Genomic DNA, 13952 nt, shown 5'->3' on the forward strand with positions numbered 1-13952 from the left:
TTAATATTAATTGAAAATCGTATTATTTTTTAATTTTCTAGTTGTAATTTTATTTAACTATTCTGGAATTTCTGTTTAATTTTATCTACATTAAAGTTAACTACAGAGCGATTAAAAAATAGACCCTCACAAGAACAACATATACACTGAGGCATACATGTCCCCGACCTTTAATAAATTGAACAAAATTCTTATGTTTTACTTCATTACTCCTCTGACATTGCCGGACAATATTCTCCCTAAATCGGAGTTAATCGTTATTTCGTTTATTTGTTTTTTTGTTGGCAATCATTTAATCGCTCTTTGGTTTGATATAATTCTTCTGATCTTAATTTGTGTACACGATCTGTAGTTTTGAAATTTTCTCTCTCTTTTTATTCTTACCTTGGTCTTAACGTTTTCTTCCTCATTATATTTATCATCTTTTAATTTTTTTTATTCTTCCCTTGTTCTTAATATTTTCTTCCTCTTCATATTCATTTTCTAGCTATTTTTCTTTTTACTGCACGACTGTTTTTTTTTTTCATTTTTGATTATTAACCAAATAAGCCAATAATAAAAACTGAATATTTTACACCGTTAAGTCGAAATTAACATTTGTAACCAGTATACAGCAGTTCATTAAACGGAATAGTTTAATTATTATTAACTTTTATTTATACGACACACCAAAAATCGGAAACTTTTGTTAATCAGCAACTCATGAATATACGAATAATACTGATCTAGTATTTCTTATACTAATACTTATCTAAATATTTCATATAAGATTGTTGAATCAATAATTGTATGAATATTTGATGTTAATAAAAACTAATATTTCAGCAATCGTGTAAAAAATGTGTATTTGTAATTTAATAGGCGTATAAGGAAGTCATATGGTGTCCACATCAGATTTTTTTTTAAACTGAATAACGAAGGTTAAATTTCAACTGACAGCCAATCGGAATGATTTATGCCATCTCTCTTGTTATTAATCGAAAGAAAATTGTTAGAGACCTCATTTGATTGACGAATTTTATTATTATCGCTTGTCTGGATAGAAAAAATGTTAAATATTACAATAAAAAGGTGACCAGTTATGTTACAAACGTTTATTTACTACAGAGTAGACACGTAATTTTAAGAAAGCGTAAAGTATTATAAGAAACCAATTATTAAATTAATAAATAACTATTTTATTTATGATTCATAAACATATGACAAACAAACCGATTAGACTGTACAACTTATAATAAAATAAAGCATAAGGTTCATAACCGTATATGGAATTGAGGACAGTCTCGATCAATAAAATTTTAAAACGCTTTTGGAATTTTTCCAAATTCGGTCGTTAATGAGATTACTATCGAATTACTATAAATATATTATGAAGTCACGGACATAGTTACTTTCTCTAAGGTTCATTGAGAGGCACCCTTTTCATTACCTACATTTAATATGATAAACATTATTAATTAACTTCAAAGCAAATGTGCATTAATTCAAATAAATGTAGATAAGATACATATGTTAAAATAGTAAGAAAGAAATCCGTTATTTCGTAGAATAACAAAAAAATTGCTTTGTTTTATGTTACTAATGGACCCGGCAATGTTATTGCTATCGCTAAATTTGAGTGTATGAATTAAATAAATTTTATATTAAATTTGACAAATTATATTACGAAAATAATAAAATGTACGATATCAATCCAATATTAAATGTATTTCAATTAAATAAATCAAAATCATTGCAACGCTCTGTGACATAGTACGATGTTTTTTGTGATTCCATTTGGCGCATATATAAACAAATCGCTAGGTTTTTCTGCACGGGGGCATGCAATATATAACTGACCATTAGATAACATGGAACATTTTCCAAATTCAATCCACATACGTGCAACGATTAACCTTGTGATCTGTTTATCGTTATTGCAAAATCCAGTTTAATTGGAAATTTCAATCGTTTGAATTGGATGCAAGCTATATTCAATTTCAGAATTGTACTAAAACGCAATACTATCAAGTGTTACCGTAAAACTGACTAAAAATAATATGTCATTTGGTGAGTGACTTCTGATTTTATTAACTGCCCTCCTATTTTACAGGAAAAGATTTTTGAAAGTATGTTTGGAGTGTCGCTTTATATAGAAGTGAAACTTAGACAATCGGAGTATCTGAGAAGAAAAGATTAAAAGCTTTTGAAATGTGGTACTACAGGAGAATGTTAAAAATCAAATGGGTGAATAAAGTGACAAATGAAGAGGTGTTGCGGAAAATAGATGAAGGAAGAAGCATTTGGAAAAATATAGCTAAACGAAGAGACAGACTTATGGGCCACATACTAAGGCATCCTGGAATAATCGCTTTAGTATTGTAAGGACAGGTAGCAGGAAAAAATTGTGTAGGCAGGCCACGTTTGGAACATGTAAAACAAATTGTTAGGGATGTAGGATGTAGGGGGTATACCGAAATGAAACGACTGGCACTAGATAGGGAATCTTGGAGAGCTGCATCAAACCAGTCGAATGACTGAAGACAAAAAAAAAAAATAACTGCCCTGATATCGTATTGCAGTGATGTACGCAGGCGTTCCACTCAGGTTTCTCTAAACTAAATGTTAGCGATGAATTACGCAATGTATAGCAGGCTCGTCTGGATTTTTATTTTTTTAAGTACGCTATGAAGCATCTGTGACGCCCTGTCGTAGCCAAAGCGCCATCAGTAGCAATTGACATAATATTCTTCAAAGGAATTTCCTTTTCGTTACAAAACGTTTTCAGTGTATTATGTATGGTTTCTCCTTTTGCATCCATCTGTAAATTTCCAGCTAATAATAGTTCTCGACATATTTTCGCATCTTTGATAAACCTCACGTATGACAACAACAATGCTTCATCGGTCGGTAAAGTGGACTCATCCAACTGAATTGAAAATTGGCAAATCTTCAGATGATTGCGCAATGATTCTTCGATGTTTTCAGTCATCTCATCGATTCGTCTTTGCATAAAACTATTGCTCAATGTAATTTTTCGGATATCTGCCGCTGATTTATGGAGGACAGTGCTTATTACTTCTTTTACTGCCGGTAAAATTTAATTTTCCCCAATAGTGTGTGGTTTGTCACTGTTAGCAATTAACAATGGGACCCACCGGGTTGGTCTAGTGGTGAACGCGTCTTCCCAAATCAGCTGATTTGGAAAGCCGAGAGTTCCAGCGTTCAAGTCCTAGTAAAGCCAGTTATTTTTACACGGATTTGAATACTAGATCGTGGATACCGGTGTTCTTTGGTGGTTGGGTTTCAATTAACCACACATCTCAGGAATAGTCGAACTGAGAATGTACAAGACTACACTTCATTTACACTCATACATATCATCCTCATTCATCCTCTGAAGTATTATCTAAACGGTAGTTACCGGAGGCTAAACAGGAAAAGAGCAATTAACAATGAAATATTGTACGAGACTAAAAGTCCGTCATCGTCTTCCTTGGAAGCCACTGAAAAAGGTTTTGATATAGTTGGCTGAGCTACGTACTTCTTTCCAGGTCATCAAAATAAGTCACATCTTTGTCTTTCTTATCAGAGTGTATTTTAATAAAATGATCTTATACCTTGGAAGGCTTCATCGCTTTATTTGAAACTTTTTTTTTGACAACTAAGGAAAATTGGCGATGATGGATTTGTGGGATTTTCGATAAATCTTTATTTAATATATTCCGCACTGTACTGCCGTTTCTTCTTTTTTTCTTCCTACATGGTTTTGACTTCACAAATACGAGAGTAAAAGGTTAACTTTAAAAAATCCGCTACCGATTGCACAGGAAAATTAAAATAAAAGAAACAATTATTGCCTTAATATAGGTTTGAAATGCAACACGCACTGACAGGAATAAACATGTAATTACTTGTTTATCGCATATGACAGAATTCGTACTGGGCAAGAGAACAAGCACAGATAATCCTGGCAATTCATGTAGGATTGGACAAATCGCGCTGTTTAACTCCACAATTTTAAAGACATATAAAAATTGACTTGAAGCATTGATGACAATCATTTAAATGCATGTTGACACGAGTCATAAACTAAACGGTATTTTTAAATAGGATGACGTAAGCTGTAATTTGGCGTTAAAACATAAAATATCCGATAACTGGTTTGTCATCGTGTAATTCGTGTTAAAAAATAAAAAATATGTCAATTTTTTTTTCTATTTCAATTTTATTTTGTGTTGTATATGAATTTCCTGTCGCTTCTTCTTCATTTCTTCGTTGATAATTGAATAATAATGTTATGTATATAATAAATACTCGTTTGTTTTGACATATTTAGTAGAGGTAGTCGTCAAATGACACATTTGGTAACTGCTACACAGAAAAAAGAAAGGTTCGAACAAGCGTCAGTAAAGTAGCTGTAACAAAAATATAGATCGGTTTTTTTTTAATTTCTTCGTACTGCTACATTATACACTGTACAAAAAATTAAAGGGACTTCTACATATGATAAAAAAATGATTGTATTTCAAACTGTTTTAATTTTGCAACCAATGGGCTTAGAGACAAATAAAAAAAAATTAAAGCTTGAATACTCTATTTGACACTGCACTTCAGATTTTAAAAATCATCAAATTAAAAAAACAAAAAAATCAGTGGGAAGAAAAGTTTTAAAAATTTTAAAGTTTTTTCGTGTTTGATCTAGAGCATGAAGAAACGTTTTCAGTAAACTGCATTAAAATTGTTTGAAAGCTTAAGACTTTAGCTTTAATTTCTCTTTTTGTACCTCTCTACGATTTTTGTGAACCGAAATATTCCACTTTAAAGATAAAAGGCCACTTTTATCTTTAATGCTGTATATCTCCCGATCTAAGAAACGTACTGATACAAATAAATATGGATATTAAAGGGGTTTGATCTAGCATTAATGACAAATTGTGAGGTCTTTAATGTAACGTTGCAGTTTTTTGGTTTTGCTCATTTTGTGCCGAGATAATGAAATATTTAATGACTGACACTTTCTCTCCCGTTTACCCTCCGGAAATTACCGTTCAGTTATTACTTCAGAACATGAATGAGAATGAAATGTATGAATGTAAATGAAGTGTAGCCTTGTGCAGTCTCAGTTCGACTATTCCTGAGATGTGTGATTAATTGAAACCCAAACACCAAAGAGCACCGGTATCTACGATCTAGTATTCAAATTCATATAAAAGTAACCGCTTTTACTAGGACTTAACGCTGGAGCTCTTGTCTTCCAAATCAGCTGATTTGGGAAGACGCGTTCAGCACTAGACCAACCCGGTGGGTTAATGACTGAGACTGCAAAATGATCTTAAGTTAAGCTGAGAGCGGGTGATACATGTTGCCTTTAAAGATTTCAGTAGCTCGGCACAAAATGAACAAAAGCCAAAACTCTTTAATTTCCATATTTATTTGTGTCAATACGTTGCTTAGATCGGGAGATATGCAGAATTAAAGAAAAAAGTACGCGTTTCCCTTTAAAGTGGAATATTTCTGTTTAGAAAAATCGTAGACACATACAAAAAAAGAAATTAAAGCTGAAGTCTTTAGTTTTAAACGATTTTAATGAAGTAAACTTTCGAATTTTCAACTGATTTCTTTTGTTTTTTTAATTTGATGGTTTTTGAAATGATACTGTCAAAAAGTAGAGTATACAAACTTTAATTTTTTTTTATTCGTCTCTAAACCTTTTGGTTGCAAAGTTAAAGTATTTGAATACAATCATTTTTTATCATAAAATGTACGTGTCCCTTTAATTTTTTGTACTAGTATAGTAGGTATTTAATTTAGTTTGAAATATCAGGAAAGCACAATTTTGTCTTTTTTTAATCAGCAATCACATTCCTAGACCGCCTGAACGTCCCCAATTCTCTGTGGGCCTTCTACCGCCCCTCCCCCCTAAAGACCTCCATGCCCACTTTGAGAACAAATGGTCTATATCGATCGTTGTTTATGTCATCACAGACTTCCTCAGACAGTTATGTGATTAAATATTAAAATATTATGGAACTAATAAATGTAAAAACTTTCGGGATAAATAATAATTGTGAAATTTTCAGCGAAATCGGCTAAATAGTTTTTGTGTCAGGACACACACAAAACGAAGATTGTCTTTTATTTATATAGATAGATCTCAAAACGGACGCAACTCGAATTATTAAAACCAAAATTTTAAATATTTTTAACTACATAATTCTACAATTTATACTGCTTCTGAGAAGTCCCCCATTTTTATCTAGAATTAATAGACCGTTATCAGTTGGAAAGTAGCGCGGTATTTGGTTCCTACGAAATAATTTCTTTATCACGGTTGGTATCCCTGCTCTCAAGGTGTATGATCATATTAAAAAATATTCCTTGTACGACTATTAAATTACATACAAACATTTTTTTAAAATGAAAAGTACATAAAATTTTATTTCATTAATAATTTCCGAATTTTTTAAAATTATTTATCGTAAAACCTTTTTACAATCAGTTATTAATAATTAATTGTTAATAAATCAATATATTTAAATTTAAAAAAAAGGAGAAGTCGGATTCGAACCGTTGTACCTTCCCTTTGTAAGATCCAAATATCTCATTAATTAAAATTTTATTTGGCTATAACTCTGAAACCAATGAAAATAAGTAACACTTATGATATATCGTTGAAAAGCTCTCAATCAGCGTATTACTGCGGTTAAGAAAAAGCCCAAAATCCAAATTTTTTGGATTTTGGGCACTTTTGGTTCAATCGATTGCAATCAAAAGGGGAGGTGCACAACTAGATGTTACAACAGTCCTGAATCCATAATTTCAACATCCTACGGCTAATCGTTTTTCAGTTATGCTAGATACATACGTACGTACATACGTACCGCCGAAACTAGTCAAAATGGATTTAGGGATGGTCAAAGCGATATTTTTCGCGATCACAATACTTCCTTTACTTCATATAAGGAAGTAAAAAACCTTGAATATGAAACCATTTCGACTAAATTTTATGAATGAATTATCGCATGGGGGACAAAAAATTCTGTTGCAATATTCCAAATACGGTATTCAACTCGAGTGTTATTTTCTTATCAGTTTGCAATTTATCACAGTTCATGAGCCAGGAATGCGGTTTTCTGAGCTAAGGAAAATCCTCATTCTTATACGAGAGTTATAGTGGATCATACTTGTTCGGACCATATTTTTTGAAGAGTACATTTTTGAAGAAAATGAGGAGAAATTTCTTCATATTTTGAAGAGTGCTATTTATTTACAAATACTGGAAGATAATTAACACACGTTCAAGAGAAGGTACAACGTAATGTTGCGTCCGGATAAAACAAGATGGAGTTTCAGAAGGGATACACTCATGTCCAGTACTGGAATGTTTTTTTTTTTTTTTTTTAATTATAGTACACTATAAGAAGATGGTCCCGTGACGAAGTTATGAACAAATGCAATTCATTTCAATGTTTACATTGATAAGAAACAATAATTACCTTTCTCAAGTTAAATATTTAACTTTTTTCGAGAATTTGATCTATAGTGACTTATTTGCCGTATGCCGACGGCTATCCAAAAACAAGGACCATTTTCGTGGGATCTGATTTTTAAAATTTAGGTTATATTTTTAACGGCTTTAAGTTAAAATAAATTATATGTGAACGGAAAATCTTTTATTTCTCCAAAAAAGAAATACCGGAAGGCGTTTTTTGGGCTCCAACTCATTTTTCTTTTCCAGTTGCAGGCCGGTGAATCAGCCACGGTTCAAAAGCATAACCAGCCCCATTGCAATGGTCACCACACCGATAACTCACCATTGGGAATAATCAAGGCATGTATTTCTAAACTTCCATACGCGAAAATTGAAGAATTGCTTAACAATATATGAAGAAAGGCTTTCGAACCATAACTTCGGGGGATGCTTCTTAATATGTCAAAAAGACGCATAGGTATGTGGGTTAAATTAAATTGGGTACACACAAACCCACTGGATAAATAATTCATTAAATACAAATGTATATGATGTTCAAAATACGTAATCATTCAACGTGTATTTGTCGAAGAGTACGGTACTTCTGTGATATAAATATATAAAATAGCAATAAACTTCTTTGTTCGAGGTTATTGTAGATTTTTCTACGAATGAAACTCACTGAAATATTACTAGTAGCATAAACACGTTTTTTTTTTTGATGTTGAAATAAAGTTAAACTCGAAATTTCATCTCTAAATAATAATAAAAATAACTCCTGCTGTAATAACGTTTAACCCTATCTTTACTCAGTAGATAGCAGCACTGAACTAACTAATTACAGGACTACTACCGTTCCTGTATTTTATGTTATTGTAAACTAAATTAAATTCTAACAAGTATCACTGAAAAAATGCATACGAGAGTTTAATAATAGAACAAATTTCCATTTTAATTATTGTTTTATTATTATTAAACATAATTAAAAATAATTCTTTAACAAAGCTTCTCTTTTATATGTTTGTGCCGGGGCTTCGACAATTAGGAAATCACATAGATTTATACAACAGAATGTAACGTCATTTAGCAGATAATAATCATTTACTTTAAAACTAAATTAATTCGAATGTAAGAAATAATTCTTTTCATAATTAATTATTTTATAAAATAGATTTTATCAAGACTTCCGTGTGGGAGTCGAGTGAAAAAAACAAAAATGAAAAAAAACAAGAAAACGACAAACGGGTGTTGTTATTCACACTAACAGTTAAGCTTCTTACGAAAGGTTGCGATGTTTCGTTCAAAAAACCATAGACTAACATGATAATCGGTAATACCGCTTTGTTATGAACTTTTTTTTATAAAAAAGTTATTTTCATAATTAAAAATTCATTAATTGACATGTTTTACTTGTTTAAAAAAAACTATAAACAACAAACAATTTAAAAAAAAAATAATTAAACTGATAATAATTAACAATTTACTCTTGAGAACCTGAATAGATGGACAAAAGAAAGGCGACAATAACAGAGCAAAAGAAGTCAAAATAAAGTAAACATGATTCGTAGTGGTTGGAACAAAAAGAGAAAAAAAATTAACAAATATTTAAGTATAAATTTTTTTTCTAATTTGTAATCTGTAATCTATTTAACTAATTAACAATAAGCAATTCCCCATGGCCCAGTGTGACGAGGATGATATACATGATACGTAAATGAGGTGTATTCTTGTACATTCAGGCTGACCATTCCTGTGGTTAATTGAACCCCAATCACCAAAGTATACCATTATCTTTTGTCTAATATTCAAATCCGTATAAAAGCTACTACTAACTTTTACTAGGATTCAAACCTCAGAACATTTGACTTTGAAAATCAATCGTTAAACAACCGATTTGTGAGGATGAGCCTGATGGACTAAGAATACATTACACATTTTGATAAGAACTCTATCATACCTATATTTCCCTCCATTACTTTTTATTCTTGTATAAAATTTATATGAATATTTATTTTATTTTGGTAAGAAATAAGAGGCAATGAACAAATTATACTGCATGCAAAAAATATATCAAAAAGATGAAAAAAATAAAATTTTCTCTACGGAGTTATAACAAATAACATATCCATGTTTAAAAAAAACCGTTAAAGCTGAATAGTAATAGTTACAATAAAAATAATAGTATTATAACAATTATAATTTAATAATATAAAAACCCATAAAACCTATTTCATAAAAAACAAAAACTTAATAATAACTCTGTAACAGATTTTATTTTAATATTTAATAAAGAAAAAGTAATAAATGATTTCGCAATTAAAAACACTGAAAAATCAACACGTATAACAACATTTAGTTACAACAAAATAATATTTCACCGAACAATATATCCACTGATCGTATAAAATCACTTCAAAAAGACTGTAACTAAAGTTAGAATCCAACTGCATAGGCTAAAATATCCCCACCATGAATGTGGTTCAATGCAGATTTGTTGACATTTAAAGGTCTTACATGCTGTAAAATGTTATATCTCTACTATTTACTAAAATTGAGTAATATATCTTTTTAAGTAAAAAAAAAATTAGAAATAAATTTAAGTTTTTTGAATCCAAATAAACAGAAATCATATTTATTTGGATTCAAAAAAATTCAAATTGATTATTTTATTTGATATTATAATAATAATAAAAGAAATTTATAAACGCATATATGTATATGTATATATATATATATATATATATATATATATCTTCTTTTTTCTTAAGTTATAACTCAATTTAATATGTTCTCTTTTTTCAAAATTTGTTGTTTTTTATACGTTAAACTTACTACTTGCAAAGAACATAGAAATTTACAAGCCCACTTTCCACTAATTACTTTTAAAATGTCTTAGCCATAAGAAAAGAGGTTTAACTACAATGTAAAAAACTTTGTGTTTCAAGTTTCAGCTTTTATGTTCAATTTATATTAATACAAACACCACACAGCCCACACAATCTTTCCAAACAAAACTCATGAAATATAAACTAATTAAAAATATTACAAATTTTTTTCATAAACCATCTACGTTTGTGAATAAAATAATAATTTAAAGAAAATTACCTGACTTAAAGGACGTATCCTGTCATGAATACTTTTTTCAGCTTGCATAGCTGACGGCGGTGGATGATCCGGTGTAGGTGGCTGCTGGTAATGTGTTGGGCTCAACGGACAATTCTGCATTTGCAATGAAGAACCTTTTTTACAATCGCCATTTAATAAACTTTCGGTCGATGATTTTAATGTAATATATGCGTTAGATATAAAAGTCGTTTGAGAATCGTTATTGGTATTTGTTGCTGGCGATGAAGGTTCGACCTTTCTGAATGGTAAATCACCACGTGATAATATAATTGACGGGTCATAATTTTCATAACTTTTATCGGTAATACGTCGCAATTTTCGTTTAGGATTAGTCGTTCTAAACGGTATATTTTCGTAAACTGATGTAATAGCTACCGGTTGATATTTTGAATCTTCATGCGTTTCTATATTATCGTGATCGATAATGACACTGTGCCTTAATTTCATATCGACATATTGATCGGCAGATTTACCTCTTCTTAATTGTTTTATAATGCTTGACGCTTTACTACCGCTGCCATCAGCAGGTAAATCATCTAAATCACCTTGAGATCTGACACCGCTTCTTGCCAAAAATAAATATTCATATGCGCTTCCACTACCGCTTGTTGGTGCACAATCGGCTGACATTGACATCATCATAGGTTGTAAATGTGTTGGTGATACGGTTAGGTTTCTACGTGGTGGTTTTTTAGGTGGTGTAGGCTGAAAAATAAAAGAAAAAAGAACAAATTAACAAAGAAATATTAAAATCTTAATAATAATTATACATTTGTTTATTAAAAAAAAATATTGTTGTAAATTTTATACTAATAAATTAATCACTAGCAAAAAAATAAATTAATTATGTCTTTACCTATAAAATAATAAGTACTTTTTAGATTCATACCATATATTTACCCTACTGAATACATATATACATACCAAATTTGATTTTTGCCAAGAGAACAGAATGAATATATTTTTAATACAGAACTTGAAGCTATATTCAGGGGCTAATTTTTGTTTTCCATAGCGAAAAATCCCATTCCATTTCTTAGGTTATAAAAAACCCATTCAGAGGTTTCTTATTGTTTTAGTTTCAGTGCTATTCCCAAAGGAAATAAATTACATTAAGATTTTTCAATTATTCTAATACTGCAATCTTTCTCTATTTTCTCTTTGCTACTTGGACTCTTCTAGTCAGTTGGGAGCTCAGACTCACTGTAGTGGATAAGAAACATAAAATCTAATAGCAAATAATAAGTAAAACTATTGTGGTCAAATTACCACAGGTAGGCGTGGTTACTGTGGTCAAATTTCTATCTAAAATAACTAATTCATAGTTCTATCTTTCAGAGACGATTTGTTTTTGGGTTCCAATCAATATTTCCAGGACTGGTGGACATAGGATAAAACATAGTCATGCATATTTTATAATAAGAATAAGAAATGCAGTAAAATAACTGCTGACATTAAATATAACTGAAACAAATATTCCAGGACTTGAGATTATCTGAGAATTTCCAGATTATCATACTCATCCAATTTTGGCTTATAGCAACTATAATGAGAAATGAAAAGGTGCTTAATAGTATTGCAGGTGATAAAGCACTCCTATATACAGTTCAGAGGAGGAAAGGAAATTGGTTGAGACATGTTCCTCGAGAAGGAAAAGGTTATCAATAAAAGCTAATAAGGTAAAGTTCAGAAGTGATAACAATCAAGTAGTCCAGTGGTTCCCAAACTTTTCCGAGTCACGGCGCCCTTTCCAAGACACCTTTTTCAATTAAAATTTTTTCATGGTGCCGTACCCTAAATAAAAGTATGACTGCTTGTAAGAAATAAAAATAATTAAAACACAAGTTTTAATTATTTACATTAATAATTACAAATGTCTTGTTTCAATTAATTATGAAGCTTTCACAATATTTTGTGACGACCCTGTGAAGAGGCTGTGGCTCTCCCGGGTGCCGCAGCACACAGTTTGGGAATCACCGACTTAGTCTATCAACAGATAGACTAAGTCAAGAATAAAAGATAGAACTAATTGGAGTTGATAATGGTAAACCATAGTGATGAATCAGCAGAATATCACATAGTGATGATAATTTAAAAAAAAAATAATTGTATTCATAAGCAAGCTTGTAGGCATGTGTCCACAAAATCCACACACACACACACACACAGATGCTTATTGAATAAATGAAAGCAAAATAAACATACGTATTCAAACATATACTTACAGATACTTTGCTATTTCCAGCAGCAGCTGAACTAGTTGGAGTCATCGGTAAATAAATTTCACCTCTTGGTGAAGGTGATGGAGATGGTGCTGTGCTCGATGCAGTTGAAGAAATGCTCATTTGGTCTAAATCTCTAATATCTCTATCATGATGTCTCCCGTGATGTCTACTAGAATATAATTCACTGCCTGATAAATAACTTGAATCCACCAATGATTTTGACAAGCCACTGTTATTATTATCCGAACTTCTGCAAAAAAAAAAAAAATTAAATAAATATAATTTACATAGATGGCGTTTAAAAATAGTTTGTATGTGCTCAACAGCTAGCATAGTCTCAAAATCAATCCTGGTTCAAATCTCAGCAAGTATCAGGTATTTAACAAATCTACCTAAATAAAATAGATGTGTAAAATATATTTCCATAATTGACATAGTAAAATTAAGCTACAAAAAAGTATTACATGATTATCAATGTAAAATCTAGCAATGATATTAATGAATTATCAAGGCATTAACATAGAGCTAAAAATGTAACTTTTGAGTGAGACGATAAACTATCTCATCTATCCTAATGGGCAAATCACTGTTTCTACCCTCACCCCTTCTCCTTATCCTTCATCCCTTCTTCATCATTATCAGTCGCATGGGTACCTTAAGTCCTCCAAGTTAATGAAGACCCAGTCAATCACTGGTAGCCTGGTACCTGATACGACGGATTACCTGGATTTTTCCTAATAGCTTATATGCCTTAGTAAAGCTGGACTTCTAAAAAAAAAAAAAACCTAATCTGAAAGAGTATAAATCAGGAATGAAATAACTGAGGAATGTGTTTAGGAAAATTTTGAAACGTGTATTGGCAGTATGTAAAGATGATATCACTTTATTATTGTGCTGTCGAGATAGGGACAACCTTGCCATTTAGTAATAATGGATCACTGGACCGGTTCACAACAACTGTGTGTCGTGACAGCATATTACAAAAAAGGGCAGTTTGATTGCTGCTTGCAAAAAATTTCGGCGACACTACAGTTTAGAATGTTACGATCGTGTTCCATTTTGCCAGATGGTCAAAATATGGGTTGAGAATTTTGAGGAAATGGGTTCAGCTTTAAAGAAGAACCGTTAGGAGCTCCACGAACTCAGCA

At 31.0% G+C, this 13952-nt stretch overlaps 1 protein-coding gene across 1 annotated transcript in view; it reads right to left on the reverse strand.

Moving 5' to 3' along the window:
• The window catches only part of LOC142331990 (ankyrin repeat and SAM domain-containing protein 1A-like), a 313191-nt gene that overhangs the window by 154452 nt on the left and 144787 nt on the right, over positions 1-13952 (reverse strand). Inside the window, exons 8-9 of the mRNA XM_075378041.1 lie at positions 12805-13054; positions 10559-11284 (exon numbers count right to left, since the gene is read on the reverse strand). Of these exons, the coding sequence (XP_075234156.1) occupies positions 10559-11284; positions 12805-13054 (976 nt within the window). The remainder of the gene's footprint in view (positions 1-10558; positions 11285-12804; positions 13055-13952) is intronic.

Source organism: Lycorma delicatula, chromosome 11, assembly GCF_047948215.1.
Source record: "Lycorma delicatula isolate Av1 chromosome 11, ASM4794821v1, whole genome shotgun sequence".
NCBI lineage: Eukaryota > Metazoa > Arthropoda > Insecta > Hemiptera > Fulgoridae > Lycorma > Lycorma delicatula.